This window comes from Nomascus leucogenys, chromosome 16 (genome assembly GCF_006542625.1).
Source record: "Nomascus leucogenys isolate Asia chromosome 16, Asia_NLE_v1, whole genome shotgun sequence".
Lineage (NCBI taxonomy): Eukaryota > Metazoa > Chordata > Mammalia > Primates > Hylobatidae > Nomascus > Nomascus leucogenys.
In genome coordinates this window covers 26942717-26962093 of record NC_044396.1, presented here as the reverse complement: position 1 = coordinate 26962093, position 19377 = coordinate 26942717, and the positions used below count along the sequence as shown (strand labels likewise).

The window sequence follows — 19377 nt, the reverse complement described above, 5'->3', positions numbered from 1 at the left end:
GGCTCTAGGATGTTACATCCTTGTTCTTTCCACCGTGCCACATTGGCTTAGATGATCTGCAGTGGCCATCTCTCTAGAGATGAGGAAGACCAAGCCAGCCCAGTGTCCAGAATCTTTAAGGCACAGTGTGGTGTGCAATTTCTGAGTGCAGATGGCCCTAGACTGAGCAGATGGGGGCTACATTCCTGAAGAGAGGGCTGCCTTACCCCAGATGGATGGTCCGGATGTGTTTCTGGATACCTGCCGCAGTGCTCAGCACCTTCCCACAGTTTTTCCAGAGGCATTTGAACATCACCTTCATGGAATTCTGTAAAGGGGAGAGAGTGATATTAAAATGGAAACTATTTTCTAACAACATTTTCTTTGTGTCATCCCAACATATTTTTTTCCTTCATTAGAAAAGTAAGAGCATCCCCAGCCTCTTGACTGTAACTCAGCACACTATTGTAGGCACCCCTAGGTTTGTGAGTATCTTGGTGACCTCAGTTATTTCCTCATATCCTTCAAGAGAAATGGGCTCTGCTGGAATATTTCAGATCACGTTCATGAAGGTAGTCACAGGGCCATTCTGGCTGTCTAAACAGTGGATAACATTCACTGAGCACTTACTATGTGCCAGGTGCTGTCTTAAGTGTTTATCTCCTTTAACCCTAAAAGATAGATACTAATATTAATCTCCATTTTACAGATGCATAGAAAGCTCCAGTAAAAAGTGTCCAGTCAATGAACCAGCTACTGGCAAAGTTGAAATATGAATCCAGGGACTCTGGCTCCAGAAACCATCCCCTCCACCAGTACAAAATTCCACCTCTTCAACAAGGGTCACAGTATTTTCTTTTCCTTTTTTTTCAGAGATGGGTCCCATTCTGTCACTCAGGCTGGAGTGCAGCGGCACAATCTTGGATCACTGCAGCTTCTGCCTCCTGGGCTCAAGAGATCCTCCCACTTTAGCCTCCCAAGTAGTTGTGACCATAGGTACACGCCACCACGCCTAGCTAATTTTTTGTATTTTTGGTAAAGACATGGTTTTGCCATGTTGCCCAGGCTGGGGCAATATTTTCCAAAACAGTCCAGTGCCATGATTGAGAGCACTGATTTTGGGCTTATTTCTCAAGTTCTCAGTGCTCTTATTTATAAAATAGGAATAATAATAGTACCTGTTTCACAGCATTATTATGAGGATTAAATGACATCATGGAAGTGAATCAGTTAGCAGAATGCTGACAGGAATAACCATTCAACCAACAGCAGCTATTACAGGATTATTATGATTATGCATCCTAGAGTAAATTTTATAGAAAGTGAGTTTTCTCCAGGGAGGTCCCTTGTCATTGGGATGCCATCTCTTTGCTGAATATTCCCTTGGGTATGGTGACAGTCACTTCCATGTGTTCACCAAGCCCCATTTCCTTTTCCTGCTGGGTACACAGCTAGACCTCGTTTCCCAGACTCCCTTGCAGTCAAATGGGATCACATCACTGAATTAGGGCTGATGGATGAGAAGTGACACACATTCCTTCTAAGCCTTGCCCCTAAACTACTTCCCAGTGTCACCCTCAGTTTGCTCTGCTGGCTAGATGCAAAGGACACAAAGGTCTTAGGGGATAGCAAAACCACCAGATCAGAGTTCTTAATTTTTTGTTTGCCGTGAACCCTTTTGGCAGTCTGGTGAAACGTATGAATCCTTCTCAGAATAGTGGTTTTTAATGTTTAAAATAAAATACACAAAATTATAAAGAAATGCAAGTGTATTGAAATACAGCTAGAAAAAAACATTAAATATTTTGTAACCCCATTAAAAAGTGGTCAAAGGACATGAACAGACATTTCTCAAAGAAGACATACAAGTGGCCAAAAAAAATAGGGAAAAGATGCTCAATATCACTAATCATCAGAGAAATGCAAATCAAAACCACAATGAGATACCATCTCACACCAGTCAGAATGGCTATTATCAAAATGTCAAAAAATAACGCATGCTGGCGAGGCTGCAGAGAAACGAGAATGCATATACACTGCTGACGGGAGTGTGAATTAGTTCAGCCACCTGTGGAAGGCAGTTTGGAGATTTCTCAAAGAACTAAAAATAGAACTACTATTCAACCCAGCAATCCCATTACTGGGTGTATACCCAAAGGAAAATGAATCATTCTGCCAAAAAGACCCATGTACTTGTATGTTCATCGCAGCACTATTCACAGTAGCAAAGACTGTGGAATCAACCTAGGTGTCAGGGGAATGAATAAATAAAATGTGTTACGCATACATCATGGAGTACTACAAAGCCATGAAAACAAATGTAATTATGTCCTTTGCAGCAAAACGGATGCAGCTGGAGGCTATTATCCTAAGTGAATTAATGCGGAAACAGAAAAGCAAATACTGCATGCTCTCACTTATAAGTCGGAGCTAAACGATGGGTACACATGGACATAAAGATGGAAATAACAGACACTGGGGACTACTAGAGGAGGGAAGCAGGGAGGGGGGTAAGTGCTGAAAAACTATCTATTGGGTACTATGTTCACTACCTGCGTGATAGGCTCAATTGTATCCCAAACCCCAGCATCACGCAATATACCCATGTAACAAACCTGCCTAGGTACCCCCTGAATCTAAAATAAAAGTTGAACTTAAAAAATAATTTTGTAATATGGCAATATACATCCTCTTCTAATTAATGCAGTAAATAACAATACCTTGAATTGGGCCTAATACCTAGCATAATTTTAAAGTAGTGTTATGAATAAATGATATTTCATGATATCTACTAAAATTGTAATGTGATATGAAACATCTATGATTTTAATAGGTATTAAAGTCACAGGTGGTGCTAACATTATTATGGCTTGATGCCTTAAATCATAATTACAGGAAATGTTAAATTATGGTTAAGAGGTTGGTGAAAATAAAGATACACTTTTTCAGGTTCACCGACCTCCTGGATTCTGTGTATCCATTTGGGGATCTGTGGATTCCAGGTTAAGAATGTCTGCACTAGAAGGAAGAAGCCTGGATCCCCAGAGGGCTGTATGGAGTGAAGACATCCACCCTCTTCAGAACCTCCACTGACCTGACTGGATTGTGACATGAGAATAAACAAACATTTACTGTGTTAAGCTACCGGCATGTGAGAAAAATGGGTTGTTCCAACAGTAAGCCCACTCTGACCAACACATACAGCAGTGGTGGCATCTTTCCCAAACTGATGGAACTGATGTAGCTTGATTTATGTGCCTACTAGAATATCTGCCATCAAGTACTTCTGGTTCACACCATCATACTCTTGATTCTATGAAGCAATCATTCACATATTTAGAAGATGACTCATCAGCTATTACTGATGGAATCAGTATCCAGATGATTTACCTGGACAGCCACCCCATGTTGAAGATTTTCCATAGGTTTCTGAACTGAAAACGGTACTTGGGAGCTTCCAGAATTGAAGAGTGCTCATGTGTTGGTGAATGACTGCCTTAAACATGGCAAGCAGAGGATAAGTGTGGCAGCATATTGCAGCAGTCTGCTAGAGCAGATTACCAACCATGGAAGGAGCCCACTGTTCACATGGGCTTCGTGAGCCCAGTGGCCCACTGTGCCCCAGAGGCTCTGCCTGGGTGGCCAGCATTCACAGCACAGCAATCTTGCTGTTTCTTCTGCAGCTCCTGGGCACACACACCCAGCTCCATGATGTTCTCCCTGCAGTGTGCAGTGCTGGACGTAGGATCCAGAGCTACATGAGCTACAGCTGAAGCTCTTTGAGGGATGTGAAAATGCGGAGAAGCAAAGACACATTAGGAGACTTTAAGTACATGATCCTTACGAGCCTGTATTTATTCCAAGGAGACGGTTCACAAATTTCAGCCTTCCTGACCTCCTTGGGCCAGTGATCTAAACACATGAAATATAAGATGCGCCAGAGGGGGCTATTTAAATCCCACCTTCAAACCTGCTAGGTTCACAAAAAGGAATTCTGCAGAATTCAAAATACTATTTTATTCAAAGCATATAACTTAACAATACTGTCTTAATCCATTTTGCATTGCCATAAAAGAATACCTGATGCTGGGTATAAAGAAAAGAGGTTTATTTAGCTCACGGTTCTGCAGGCTGCATATGAAGCATGGTGCCAGCACCTGCTCAGGTTCTGGTGAGGGTTTTTGTGTTGAGTTAAATCATAGTGGAGGTCAAAGGTGATGCAGGAATATGCCAAGTGGGATCTAACTGAAGGGGCATTCTGGCTTTACAACAACCCACTCTCCTGGGAACTAATCCATTCTCTCAAAAACCAATCCAGTCTCATGAGAGTGAGACTCTCATGCCATGTGAGAATGGCACCACGCCATTCAAGAGGGATGCACCCCAATGACCCAAACACCTCCCACTAGGCCCCACCTCCGAACACCCCTATGCTGGGGATCAAATTCCAACATGAGATTTTGGTGGAGGTAAATGAACCATATCAAACCATGGCAAACATTAATGAACAACTCCTCACACTATGAATGCTTCCTGCCCGTTTTACAAATGATGAAGCTATATTGTAGAAAATATCTTCCACTTAAGAGAACCAATGACTCAAGCAAAAATACAGGTACCCAACAGTCCAAGTATCTGTCTGGAAATGAAGTCATGATAGATGAAAACACTTTTTGATTCATTCCTAACCTTTTTGCTGATGGCATTCTTTCATTCATTAAGCCAAATATCTATTTAGCAAGGAATATTCTAGGTTCTGGGTATAAAGAACAAAAAAAAAAAACGAGGCTGCTTTCAAGGAAGTGAAATTCTAGTAGGGGAGAGACATACATTATAATACATGATGACCATTTCACATATAGCATGAAGCCTGTAGAAGGTGACTATTGAGCTGGGACCTGAAGGTTAGAGAAGGAGCCAGCCAAGCTAAGAGCTAGAGTTTTCCAGGCATAGCGAAGAGTTAAATGCAGAGGCCTGAAGATGAGAAAGACCTTGGCTCTTGGAGGCCAGAAAGAATGACGGTGTGTTTAGAATGAAATGTGGGAGGGAGTGATTTGTTTGAGATAAAGTGCAGAAGCAGGGTCAGATCATGTGGGACTTTGCAGATAAAGGTAAGGAATTTGGATTTTCTTCTAAAATAAAAGAGAAGTTACTGAAGGAAGAGAGTGACACTATATGACTTAAGTTTTTTTTTTTTTTTTAATATTACTCTGTTTTGAGATAGAAAACAAATGAAATCGCCAGCATGGAGTCACTGCATGAAGTCACTGCAGGTGAGAAGAGATGGTGGCTTAAAGGCTTTGCGCAGAGAGGATGGAGAAAAATAAGACACATTCAAGACATATTTTGGAGGCAGATTTAATAATACTTGCTGTTGGGCTGACTATGAGGAATGATAAGAGGGAAGGTGTTAAAGATGACTCCCATGTTTTAGGTTTGAATGACTGGGTGAGCTGTGGGTGAATTTTTGATATGTTAATTTTGAGATGCCTATTATGTATCAAAAGGAGATTGCATACAGGACACTGGATATGTGAACCTGGAATCAGGGAGACTCAGGGATAGAGATATAAATTTGGGGTCAGGAGATGGAGCACTTAAAGCTTGGGTGTGGATGAGCCCATCTAGGGAAAAATGCAGTTAGAGATGATTAGGGTGCACCGCAGCATCCAATATTTTATGTTGGAGATTGAGAAGGAGCAGTCAGAGAGGGAAGTGGTCAGCAGATCATGATATTAAAAGCACAAATAGAAGAAAGTGTCTTAGGAAGGAAGAGGTGACCAACTGTGTTGAAAAAGGACTGGGAATGTTCCTTGGATTTGGCATATGGAGGATGCTGGTGGCCTAAATAGCAGTAAATCTCGTAGAGTGTTGTGGATGGAAGTCAGATTGGCATGGACTGGAGAGTAAATGGGATTTAGGAAAACAGAGAGTGTAAGTGCCAATGTTTTCAAGAAATTTTGCTGACCTATGAGCAGTCAAGGGAGGGTTTGTAAAGATGAGTTATACTAAGGTGGGTTTCTATGCTGATGGGAATGACTGCAAAGACAGGGAAACTGATGGTGCAGTAGAGATGCAGGGGTTAGCTACAGGATGAGGTTCTTCCGAAGGTCAGGAGAGCAGCGCCAATACACACAGTACAGGGAGAGGGGCTGCCTTGGATGAGACAGGACAGTTCTCTGCTGGAAAAAGGAGGGAAACCAGATGGTGGCTGCAGATGCAGTTAATTTGCTAATTTGGTGGAGAAGGGAAAAAAAGGCATTCCTATATGAGTGTTTCTAATTTTTCAATGAGGTAGGAAGTGGGGTCAGAACTGAGGACAAAGAGGGAAGGTTGTGTATGAAGTTTGAGGATACTTGAGAAGGATAAAATAGTTGCCTTACAGCAGCAGTCCCTAACCTTTTTGGCACCAGGGACCGGTTTCATGGAAGGCAATTTTTCCAGGGAATGTGGCGCAGGTTGGGAGAGGGTGGCGCAGGTTGGGAGAGGATGGCACACATCGGGATGAAACTGTTCCGTCAGGCATTAGTTAAGATTCTCATAAGGAGCGCGCAACCTGGTTCACAACAGGGTTCATGCTCCTATGAGAAGCTAATGTGGCTGCTGACCTGCAGGAGGCGGAGCACAGGCGGTAATGTTCGCTCGCCTCCCGCTGTTTGGCCGCGTTCCTAACTGGCTGTGTGCGGACTGATACCGGCCCCGAGGCCAGGGAGTTGGAAACCCCTGCCTTAGAGAGTGGGAAAGGAATGGGCAAAGCGTAAGATACTATTTCCATATTTCTGATATTCATGATGGGAAACAAGACTCCAGAAAGTTACAAGACTTATCCAGTGTCATCTGATGGCTCTTACCCATGAGTCAGTCAGATGTAGGCTTTCATAATGAATATAATAGTATTGTACGACATATAAAGCCAAATTTCTCCTACATCATGGGACTTTTTTTAAGGCCTCAAATTGCTGATTGTTTTAGGATATGATAATCGCAGTGGTATTTTTGTGCCATAACAAGTACTATTTGTAAGATTACTGTTCTTTGTCATTGCAATAATAAGTCAAGCATTTGTTTTTTAAATTGAAAAGTAGTTAAGGTTGGTCCTGATTACAGAAAAATAAATACCATTGGTTTAACTTCTTTCCATAATTTTCATTTGTTACTTCAAGTAGATGATACATTTTGGAGGCATCAAACCCCCAGAATCCAAGGAAGCTGACCATTATCCTCTGTTAAGTCACTTGGAATTAGGATAACTACCAACGGCAATTGTTTATCTCCTCTTCACACATACACACACCTTCCTTGAACCCCTGCTAGAGGCTCCAAAGAAATCTGTTACCCAAAGAAAATTAGGTAATGATATTAAGAAATATGATGAACTTTGTCTCCTCTTTCCTTTTTTCCTTTTGCTGGGTTTTTGAGAGGCACTTTGGGGATAGACTATATTCTATCCCAGTGCCTCACAGTGTCTGGCTCAATAAATATTTGTTATGTTCAATCTCAGAAAGGTTGTGTTTTGGGACCTCAGAGATGAGCCACATTTGCGATATCTTAATTTATTTAAATAGCACTTTGTAAAATTTACTTAGTGAATCATCTGTGTTCAAAGAATGTTTGTCAAAAAGATTTGTTCTGTAGAATTTAATGTTTCTCAGCATGATTAACACTTGCTTATCTTACCTGGCTGTAAATTAACTTCTCAGGGGACATCCATGGTGATGCCCTGCATTGTGAGGATTGAATTATAAGATGGTTTTCTCTTCACTTTATATCGTACATTTCTCTTCCAATCTTGCATACCCTACACTGGTAGCTACCTGAGGAAAGTCTGAGTTCACCAGAAGACAATGGAAAATCTGCTGTAGGAAAAATTACTAATTTATAATGACTCAGGTCATCAACAAAAGTGATTAGAAAACAATGTTGCATCCTAGAGATATAGAAAGTTGCTGTGGATTTGCAAGGCAGTTGCAAATGTGGACTCAGAAACATAATTACATATAGTGGGAAGACTATCAACTGTTTTGGGGGAGGGGGAAATCCCAAAACAAAGTTCTGCTTTCTCCTCGACCTCTTCCTTTTGACATTCCTTTTGAATATCTCATCTCACATTTATTATCCCATTTTAGTCCAGACTGTCAGAGCTCTGCCTTTGTAATTTACACATGCACAGATAGGGGCCATCTTTAAATTTGAGGGCAATACAGCTTAAGGCAATAAGAGCTTAAGAAACACCTATACCTTTGGGCCAATTCAATTTGTAGGAATCTATCCAAAGATGGTAACTCAAAATATTTGCAAAGACATATGTATATTCATCACATAGATTTTTACACTAGATAAAAATAAGAAATAACCTCAAGGTTGACAATAGGGGATTGGTTAAATTATGCCATATGACTGTATATTAAACAACCTTAAACATGAAGTTGTAAGAAAAGCTTCTCTGAGTGAGAAGTTACATGTCTATTAAGGGACTTGATGACCTGTCCTATTTGACCTGACAGGTCTACGCCATGCCTTTTCTGCACCATGCTCAGGGTCCCAGGAGGCTGCATTAACAGGGCTTCTGGTTCATGGATCTCTGGTTGGATTTGGCTAATGAGAGGCACTGGCAGGCAGTTGGGAGGCAGGAGAGATTGGAAAGCAGGAGGGTATTGATTCCTCCTGGCTCTCTCCTGCCTGGCCACAGGTGGGCAGTGGCTACATCTCTCCTCCAAAAGTTACCCTTTCTGTTGGGTAACCTCTCAACAGCTATATTTCCAGAGTTCTGGTCACTTTCTGGATTGTAGAAATTCCTCCCTTGTAGAGCCTCTTTAGGCTCTAGGGGTTAGGGTTAATAATGGCCTTCCATGGTTGTTAGCCCCTGGAGTCCTGCACCACCCCCTACTGATTTCCCCTAACCCTGTCTACACCTTTTTAAAGTGATTTGTCTCTACATAGGCCAAAGACATTCTTGCAGCAAAGCATGAGGCTCTTTAAATGGTAGTTTAGTACTTTTCAAAGTCCCCTAACTACATCCAGTTGAAACAAATCCTTTGTCTACAAACAGACTACTTGCTGTTACACTAAAGAAAAGCAAGCCATGGGAGGAGGAGAACATGAAAAAATAGCTAAATAAACAACGCCCAGATTGCCGCATGGGTCCAAGCCTGCCCAAGAAAGCCAAACCAAGCAAAGCTGCTGGCAGAGTTGCAGCAGCCAAATCTGAATGGTCCCATCTGTGCTTCTACCCTGGCTTCGCCTCGCAGAGCTAACAGATGTTTGCAAAGCTGGAATGTCCACCAGCTCATGGAGAACAGCTGAAAATTCACACCAGTGGAAAGCACTTCTGCAAAACACCAACGTCAGCAAAGACCTCAAGTCTAACAGAATGGTCTTCTTCACGTAAAGCAAAGAGAACAGAGGGAGGCCACCGTTGATTGGGAACCACTCTGTGCCTGGTCCTGTGCTAGCAGCTTCCACATGTGTACTTTATTTAACACCCGCAACAGGCCCAGGAGAAGCTGATGCTCCATGCAGTCGTGAGCAGACTCCTGGAATCTCACATATGCCTGATGTGAGATGCATAGCAGCTTCCAGACAAACTCTTCAGAATTTCTCAACATTGATGCTGTGGGCCACAATGATTGGAGAGAACTTCCCAGAGATTTTCACTTTTGCAGCAGCTTCTGAACTGTCTCTAAGAACAACTGCCTTGGGTCTATTGGCTGAGACCTTTGGCCAAGGTTTTCCGGATTCTCTCTCTGCTTGCCCTACCAATAGTAAGCCTCAATCCTGTTTTTAAAAAATGGCTTCATACTTGGAATATATGAAGTGGCTTCTATTTTCTTGGCAGAACCCAGAGTGATACTTAGGATTGATATAGTGACTGCTGAAGGTCACCTTCAGGTCCAAGAGTGGAAACATGGCTGGAATTTGAAGAATTATATAACATTTTTGAAGTATTTCAAAGTATTGTATAACATGCATATGACGTGTAAGTCCAACTAAAGCTATTCTAGAAAGCACATGAACATCACTTTATCAGTCAGCAGCCTGGAGTTAACGTCATGTTCTGAGGTGACTGAGAGGATCTTCAGGTATTTTTTTTTTTGTATGGTGACTTGTGTGTTTGTGTTTGTGTGTGTGTGTGTGTGTGGTGTCGGAATGGCAAGGCAGGGACAGGGGCTTACACATCCAAGCCTCTCCAGAGAGGACCAGGGACCTTGAGGGATAGAGAGGGCCAAGTTATTCTGTGCAGGTAGAGTTGGCTGCATTATACAAACTTCCTCTGCCTGTCTCATGAAGACCCACACACCTTGGCAGCGGCTCCAATGGCTCTTGCAGGGTCAAGAGGTCCACATAGATCCTCAGCAGGTGCCAAAAGATCAGTAAATGCACTAGTGTATTTAAAAATTAGTAACTTCCTAGAAGCTGGTAGGGGTTCCAGAAGCAGCCACGTTACCTCATGCTACCTCACGGTTACACAGTATACAAGTTGCCTTACCTTTTGGGGGCTTTATTTATTTGTAAGATGAGGGGACTGAATGAGAGTAGAGATTTTGGATCTTCAAGGTGTGTGGGGTTAATACAAAATAACAGGTGAATTCAATGTATACCAAGCACAGATGAAATTTCACCTCCCACCTCCATGTGCTGTTTATAGATGCTGTGGTGATATGCCTATACAAAATTAACAAAACAGTTTTGTAAATGGAATAACCCAGAATGTATTCTTTTGTGCCTGGCTTTTTTTCCCCCTCTGCATAATGGTTTTTTTTTTTTTTATTCACTCACTGTTTCTTGTATCAGTAGTTTGCTCCCTTTTATGTGGTGAAGTATCCCATTGTATGGTTATACCACAATTTGTTCATCCAGGTACCTGTTGATGGGCATTTGGGTTGTTTCCAGTTTGGGGTGATAATGAATAAAGCTGCTATAAACATTTGTCTGCAAGTTTTTTTGTGGACATGTGTTTTCTTATCTCTTAGGTAAATACATACCTAAGAGTGGAAATCCTGGGTCATATGGTAAGTGTATATTTAACTTTCTAAGAAACTGCCAAACTGTTTTACAAAGTGGTTGTACCATTTTACATTTCTACCAGCAATAAATGAGAGTTCCTGTTGCCAACATTTGGTATTTTGTATACCAAAAATACACACTGTATAATTCCATTTACTTGAAATTCTACAACAGGCAGCATTAATCTATAGTGATGAAAGTTATACCAGTGGTTGGTTGCCTGTTTGGGGCTTGGTGGTGCCTTTGACTGAAGCGGGGTATGAGGAGTGCTGGCCTTGGTTAGAGTGGTGGTTACTCAGGTAGAAACAGTCAAGACTCACTAAATGGTACACTTAAATTGGGTTCATTTTATTATGTGAAAATTATACCTAAGTAAAGTTGATTTTAAATAATTTCTATAACAGCAACAACAAACAACAAAATGATTTCTGAATTAACAGAAATCCCTAGTCATTCTGTGTTTTCTCAATCAATGAATTCTATAAGTGCATCTCCTCTTTGGGGACATCTGGACATTTCTAGACATACTGAGTAGTCCTTTAACTTGGAAAGACTGAGACTGGGCTAGAAGATTTCTAAAGTCCTTTGAACTCCAATGTCCCAGAGCCTATATACTGCATGGCAGGTTTTTCTAAGATCTTGTCACTAAGTTACCTAGATATCACTCCTCTTTATCCTGAATTTTCTCTATGAGGCTAATCAGCTCCCTGCCCTGGCCGACGATGCTGTATGTACCATCACCATGAAATCCATGCAGTTGATCCAAGCTGCTGTTCTTAGCACCACCCTCCCCAGCAGTTTTAACAGATGGATCTATTTCTGGAACAGCCGTTCTTTTTGCAAGAGGCACTCTCTGCTCAAAATTAGTGGGTTAGGAATTAAGTCAGCAGAGAGACTGGCAACATGCTTATTCGTGAGGGTTTTACGGGTTTGTTTTCTTCTTGGAGCAGCCATTCACAATTTAAAGTGATTCATAGCTTTTTGGCTCTGAAAGATTAAAAATACAGAGTGGAGCAAATGATTAATTGTTTGCTACTATACAACTATTACTGAAGCACCTTATGTTAACTCAGTGCTTTCTTCTCTAACTTGAGGTTCTTCCTAATACACAGGTATAACTGTTCATGGTTAAGACATACACCTGTGAAATAAATGGAAATGATGAAGGCTGAAATTTAGAAATTGCCTCTGAGATGCTGCCAATGTTCTGAAATGCAGAGTCCTGAGTCAGATTTCCTTCTATGCCACCAATTTCTGCTACTGTCTTTGCTGCACTCACCCAGTGCATTGCAGGGGGGCTAATGCACACCCAATTAAGCATAGAGTGGCTGAGGGATCTGGAGTTATCCTGAGCCACTGTGGCATTGGCACGGTCAGTGTGGGTCAGGGTGGAGGGTGGAGGCAAGCACCCCCTTCTCTCCACACCTATGCTTCTCAAATTCCCCATTCAGGCAGTTGCCAAACGGGGGGGAAAAAGGCAAAGTATTAGCAGCTAACATTTATTGCTCTTTACAGGGCCTCTCGTACATTCCTGACAACAGCCACATCAATATGGTGCCACCATTTTCCATATTTTACAGATGAAGAAACTGATGCTGAAGAGGCCAAGTGACTTGCTTAAGTCACGTAAGTCCTAAAGCTGGCATGACAATTTTGGAATGCACAGAATCCAGAATCTGACAGAATCAGGGATCTGGCATGGAAAGGGCACACAAATCACTTCTGATCAGCGCTTCTTGACTTTCTTGGGGTCTTGTGGAATTGATGGTTAACTCTTTGGCCTTCCATAGAATTCATTTTCTCCCATGAACTCCCTGAATGGCTGTATTTAGGGTCACTGCATCACCTTGTGGTCATGATGGAAACTGCACCTCCCCAAAGTCAAGAGTCCTGGCTCACACAACCAGGTTTTTCGCTGAGTTTGGAAGTTCTGTCAGTCTGTCTTGAAATCCCAGAGGAAAAATTCTGCTAGACCTGGGCTTGACAAAGTTGGCTGGCTGACCTCCAGAGCTAGGATAGAGAAGCCTTTCATTTCCCTTCTCGCACTCTCACCTACCTTGGCTGCAGGTTCCTTAAGGGTGACGGATACTTCACGTGGAGAGTAAGCTCTCCGGCAGACAGCCTGGAGTTCCTATCTCTGCTCTCCATTTCCTTCTGAACTTTCTGCACCCTTGCTCCCACCCTGCCACATAGCTGTAGCTATGTCTGATTATTTTCTCTCCATGTTTTTCTCCTCTGTGGGCTGAAGGAAATATGGACTCATTGAATTAACTTGCCTCAAACATTTCCTCTGCTATTTAAACTGATCTCTGCCACATTACAAGCTACACAACCTTGGACAGTTAACATAACCTCAATGAGCCTCTTGGCACAATGGGGATAAGAATACACCAAAGATTTGGAGGATGATGAAATGAAATGCTACATTTAAAAGCATTTGGTAAACTGTAACTAAATATGCAAATATAGTGATTATCAGCAAATATTTCCTCCTGAGTACTGATAGTTAAGAGAGAATGCCTTGTCTATGCAGTGTATCACACACTGTCATCTTCTTTACATAAGTGGAACATGGATCTCCACAAGAGGTGGGAGTGAGCCGTCTCTGTGCTGGGGGGAGGTGGGAGAAGAGATAAGGAAGCTTCCATAATAATGACAGAGGTCAGGATCATTGCTTCATAGTCAGATATAGGCAATGCTCCCTCCCCTTTTGTTTAAGAGTCCTCAAATGTCTATTAAAATGTTGCCACATTCCAGCACTTATGACGACATTTAATCTTCATGACTATCCTGAGAGGGGCATGTTAATACTTGTTTGCCTGTTTTACAGATGAAGAAGTTGATGATCAGAGAGGTGAAATGATATTCTTAGGTTCTCAGGGCAGCAAAGTTAAGAATGTGAATCTTTTGATTTCCAATCAGGACATCTTAATTTACCACAAATCATATTATCTCTTTATAACAAAGAACAGAAGCTTCCAAACTTTTTTGATGATGAGCCACAATAAGAAATACATTTTGCACAGCACATACACATATGTATACGTTGAAACAAAATTATCAAGAAACAATACTTATCCTTATTATGTACAGTGTACTTTATTCTGTTTTATTGATTAAAGAGTGAGTCATTAAATTGATTCACAACCCTCTAGTGGATTGAGATGTGCAGTTTGGAAAAAACTGATCTAGAAGGTTCTCAAACAATACCCACAGAACAAGTGACTATCACAATGGGTTTTAAATGGGTATTATGAAACTGAGGGAAAGAAGAGGAAAATAAGATGAACACAGAAAGTTCTACCAACTAGACAGAACATATGTCTGGTTTAAGCAAATAAACTTAACTCTTAGAAATCTTTTGAAATATGATTTTTAAAATCTCTAAAATAACTATTACAATTACTGTGTTCTGTCACATCACGAACACAGCATTTATCACTTGTAATTATTGCCTTTTTACACATCAATTATCAACCACCCAACTTTTGACACCTTGAAGGAAAAAACTATGCCTTATTCTCAGGGCAATAAGCATTTTGCCTGATATGTGCTCAATAAATATTGGTTCACCTAATAAATTTAAAAAAGAATAGCATCAGCCTCACCTTCTTGTTATTTTCACTGTTCAAAGTAACTTTAAGTTCAAAAGGCCAAGGTAACAACTTGGTCTGTGTAAAATCCATGCATTAAACATTAGTGACTACAATCAGTATCCTATTGGTCTCACCCTGGGGACATCTAAAGTCTGAATAGAGGGAGAAGTCATAAAGAAAGAAGGATAAACACTATTCTTATTTGTTCATTCCTTCCCAGTATCCAGCTTCTTCTGGAGTGAGCCTGTGCTCATCCAATAAAAATAAATATATATAATGAAGAAATTAAAAAATAAAAAATGTAAAAAAGGAAGCTTTTTTCCTTTTCCTTTGCTGACTTTACCTTAATTTAGTTAAAGCCTATAGACCTTCCATATGGGGCTAACAAGTGCAGTCTAATTGGGATGCAAGAGTGTGAATTTTGGCTCAGTGGCTACATTAGAAATGGAAGGGTATGACAGGCTTTCATTAATGTGCCTTAAATAACATTGGGGTTCCCTGTGCTGTGAGTCCTTGTCACAACCCTGGGCCATGCCTATTGAGTGTTCGAACTACACACTCAGAAAACCCCAGGGAGACAGTCTGTGAAGCTCAAAGTAACAGGAAAAGACTTCAGGTCCCTACCACTGTCCTGCCTGCAGGTACCCACTGATACAAGTGCCAGCCTCTCTCCCCTACTGGTCAAGTGAAGACCCAGTGTCCCTGGGGACCCACAGGGTGCCAGAACAACTCCAGCCCCTTTGCATGACAGACTGGTGTGAAACAGCAACTCTTCAGGCCACTGCCTCTGGGAAGGTTGGGGACTACATTAATATCCTCTTTTCTGGACAAAAATGTCAGCCTTTTTCACATGTACATACCCAGAGAGAGTGCCCACATCACCTCCACTGTTACACATGTAGAATGATGCTGAGAGATGCAGGGAGGGAAGGCATTGTTGGATCAATGCCATCTCTTTGTTTTCTTCTTTGAAATGAATTGGGGGAGGAAAAAAGTTTGCACTGCAGTCCTCAGGGCTTTGTATTGGATTTTTGTTTGTGAACAGCCATTAATAATGAAGCTACCAATACAAAATTTAAAGACCAATACATATAACAACAGTTTTACATTTATGTGGTGATTTTAAAAATAATGCCAAATGTCTTCTAGATTTAGTGGTAGTATAGTGATAGTTTTGCTTTATTCTGTGAAATGGAAATGTTTTCGAAAAATTATGAGTGAACATAACTTAAATGTACCTGAAGAGAATGAAAAGAATATGAACTTGAGGCTCAGGCAGATCTGGGTTTGAATGGTGGCTCTGTCCCTTTCTAACCTGCCTGACAGGGGCCAGTTAAATGTACAGTCAAATCTCTCTGATCCTCAGTTTCCTCATATCAAGATGGAAATGCAAAACTTACCATACAGGACTGCTGGGAGGATTAAACAAATCTGTAATCAGTTAATTTGCTAAATGAATTAATTAGATGTCTTTTTTTTCTTCTACTCCTTTTTGTTTTGTTTAAAGCAACAGAGTCTCACTCTGTTGCCCAGACTGGAGTGCAGTGGCCAGATCATAGCTCACTGCAGTCTTGAACTCTTGGACTAAAGCGATCCTCCTACCTCATCCTCCTGAGTAGATGAGACTACAGGTGCATGCCACTATACTGAACTAATTTTTTTTTTATTTAAATTTTTTTTGTAGAGACAGGGTCTTGCTATGTTGCACAGGCTGGTCTCCAATTCCTGGTCTCAAGCAATCTTCCTGCCTCTGTCTCCCAAAGCAGTGGGACTACAGGTGTGAGCCACTGTGCCTGGCCCTTTTTCACTTTTTATTTAGTTAATATATAATTTCTAGGATGTAAGAACGGAAGTTTGTTTATATCTCAGCTTTTACGTATATTTCACAGATGACTGCTAAAAATGAGATACAAAATATTCTTCCCAATAACCCTTCAGGGCTGACTGAGAAAAGAGAAAAATATATTAATTATATTTTACATATGAAAAAAATAAGTCCCATGAAGAGAGTGAGTTCATACCGAAGCAAGCCTGAGGTCCAATTTTCCAACTTACAAATACTGGTAAGTCCCAGGTCAGCAATTTATAACCAGAGGATGGGACACGTGTGTATATACCTTCAGGAAACTTACCAGTATTTGTCATTTTTAAATTGTCACCATAACAATTTCTATTCAAACTTCAAGAACATTAAAGAGGAACGTAATCTACTTCTTTCCACAGAAAGGGGGTGTAGGTCCAAGGTTAAGCTCACACCGGCCCTTCAGAGGGTACGCAAAGCACTTTCAGGAAACTGAATGCAGAAGACCGCGTGGCTGACCACCAACCTTTCTTTTCCTGGGAATGGGCTCGTCGAAGAGCAGGTTGCTGGCCTCCGCCTCGTCGATGCCGTCGTCTGGCTGTGCAGGGCTGCGGAAGGGCTTGAAGCTGTCAGCCGAGAGCGGCGGCGACGGCGTGGACGGGTTGGACTGGTCGCTGGGGGCGCTCCAGCTCCAGTAGCCGCTGCTGCTGGTGCTGGAAGGCACGCAGCCGCCCTCCTTCCAGGATCCGCTGAGGCTCTCTGTGTGCACACAAACACAGTCAGTGCCAGGACCCCTGCGTGCCCGGGCATGGTTCAGTGGGGAAGTGGGAGCCTTGGTTCTACACCAGTGAAACCACCCCAGCCCTCTCAATCATCTGCAACAGCTGGGTATGTAAGTTTTTGTTCTATTTATACAGCCCCTCCCAAAAGCCACATTGTAGTTTATAAACATTTAATTATTTTAACCTCATGATAATAGGTTTTTCTAAGAGTTTTCTGATGTGTTTTTGTATTGTGCAACACAAATTTCTTGGGATCATAGTGGGGATTATATGGAAAAAAAAGATTTTCTTGTTCACTAAGTTTGGGGAGCTCTGGGTTTATCGACTGCAGTATTTCTAAGAAATGAATATCATTTGCAGTATTCTCCTGAATGGTTTAGTCACAGAGTTCCCTCTCACCCCAACCCCTCCAATTTCAATATTTTTTAAAAAGGGATTTCTTAGCTGAGGGCAGTGGCTCACTTCTCTTATCCTAGCATTTTGAGAGACTGAGGTAGGAGGATCGCTTGAGGCCAGGAATTCGAGGCCAGCCTAGGTTACATAGCGAGACCCTGTCTGTACAGAAGAAATGAAAGGATTAGCCCAGTGTGGTGGCATGCACCTGTAGTCCCAGCTACTCTGGAGGCTGAGGAGGGAGGATTACTTGAGCCCAGGGGTTTGAGGCTGCAGTGAGCTATGACTGGGTCACTGCACTCTAGCCTGGGTGAAAGAGCGAGATTCTGTTTCAAAAAAAAGTTGGGGGGGGTGGGCGGTTCTTATAGGACTGTTATTCTTAGAATATATTTATAGAAAGTTAGTCTAACACTTAAGAATCTAAGATAAATAATTTCTGGATAGTTATCTAAAGCCCCTTTCCATTCTGCTTATTACAACAAATAGTAATGCCTTACATTTTGTGAGTGTTTTACATTTTACAAAGCTTATTCGCAGTCTCAAGCATTCTCAAAACATCTGTCCTTCAGAATAAGGATTATTATCCCAGTTTTATAGATGAGGACCCCGAGGCAGCAGGAAGCAAAGTGACTTGCTACATGACTGGTAAGTATCCCTGGTGGGCCCAGGCCACCAGGAAGAGGTTGGACCTATTTTCTCAGTGCATGCAGTCCCTGGCCTGTAAACAATCTCCATTCTCTCTGGCAAAGCTGGGATAGGATAAAAATTTATTGGCAATAATTACTCTAAGATTGCTATTGGCTATTACTTTTCCATTTGTGGTGGAAAGCATTATGAAATGTTTGCTAATGTGGAGAGATTTCTGCCCGGTTAGAATGTCTTCTGCCAGCCTGGCCAATATGGCGAAACACCGTCTCTACTAAAAATACAAAAATTAGCTGGACATGGTGGTGCGTGCCTGTAATCCCAGCTTCTGGGGTGCTGAGACAGGAGGATCACTTGAACTTGGGAGGCGGAGGTTGCAGTGAGCCGAGATGGTGCCACTGCACTCCAGCCTGGGCAACAGAGTGAGACTCTGTCTCAAAAAAAAAAAAAAATGTCTTCTGGGTGCTCTTTTAATCACTGAAGATTTGCTTTACCTTTCAAGATGCACAACCTTAATTAGCATTTATATAAATTCTACTTTTTTTGGATAATTTCTCCTCCATATTTATGTGCATTTTGAATATATTAAAAGTATGTTCTAACTGCGAGGAAAAAAATCCCCAAATGCCTCATTAAAAAAATACTGTTAACGTCTGTGTGATTAGTAATGAAGTGAAGACAAATGATAGATTATCATTCATGGGGAGATTTCATAACTGCCTTTACCTAATTATAGATTTCTAGCATATTCCTCAACTATGTCAAGCAAAAAGTTAAGTTAGAGGAGTGAAGCTTTAAGTTGAAATAGGAGAAGCTACCCATCTCATTACAGCTAGGTTCTTTTAGAATGAAATGGTCATTTATGCAGTCTCATGCTTTGCCAGCATCAACAAAACCAAACTAGCATCTCACTCCCTGCAGTCTACACAGAGACTGATACACTCACCAGACTGGATTTGCCTATTGTAAATAAGAAAGCTCTATTTAGTATAACAGGGGTTCAAGAAGAGCATAATATAAGGCTTGATGATTTTACTTGGTGTGAAAAACTCCCTTGGCAGGCCTGGGTGGCTTATAAATATACTGTAGTATGCATTTGTAAAATAAAATAAAGTAATGGTGCTAGATGTATAATCATGTTAAGTATGAGGCACTGAATTTATTTTGAAAACCAACT

At 41.5% G+C, this 19377-nt stretch overlaps 1 protein-coding gene across 1 annotated transcript in view; it reads right to left on the bottom strand.

The window, feature by feature from the left end:
- The window catches only part of ZNF704 (zinc finger protein 704), a 242054-nt gene that overhangs the window by 37765 nt on the left and 184912 nt on the right, over window positions 1–19377 (bottom strand). Inside the window, exons 4-5 of the mRNA XM_030794936.1 lie at window positions 16907–17139; window positions 207–307 (exon numbers count right to left, since the gene is read on the bottom strand). Of these exons, the coding sequence (XP_030650796.1) occupies window positions 207–307; window positions 16907–17139 (334 nt within the window). The remainder of the gene's footprint in view (window positions 1–206; window positions 308–16906; window positions 17140–19377) is intronic.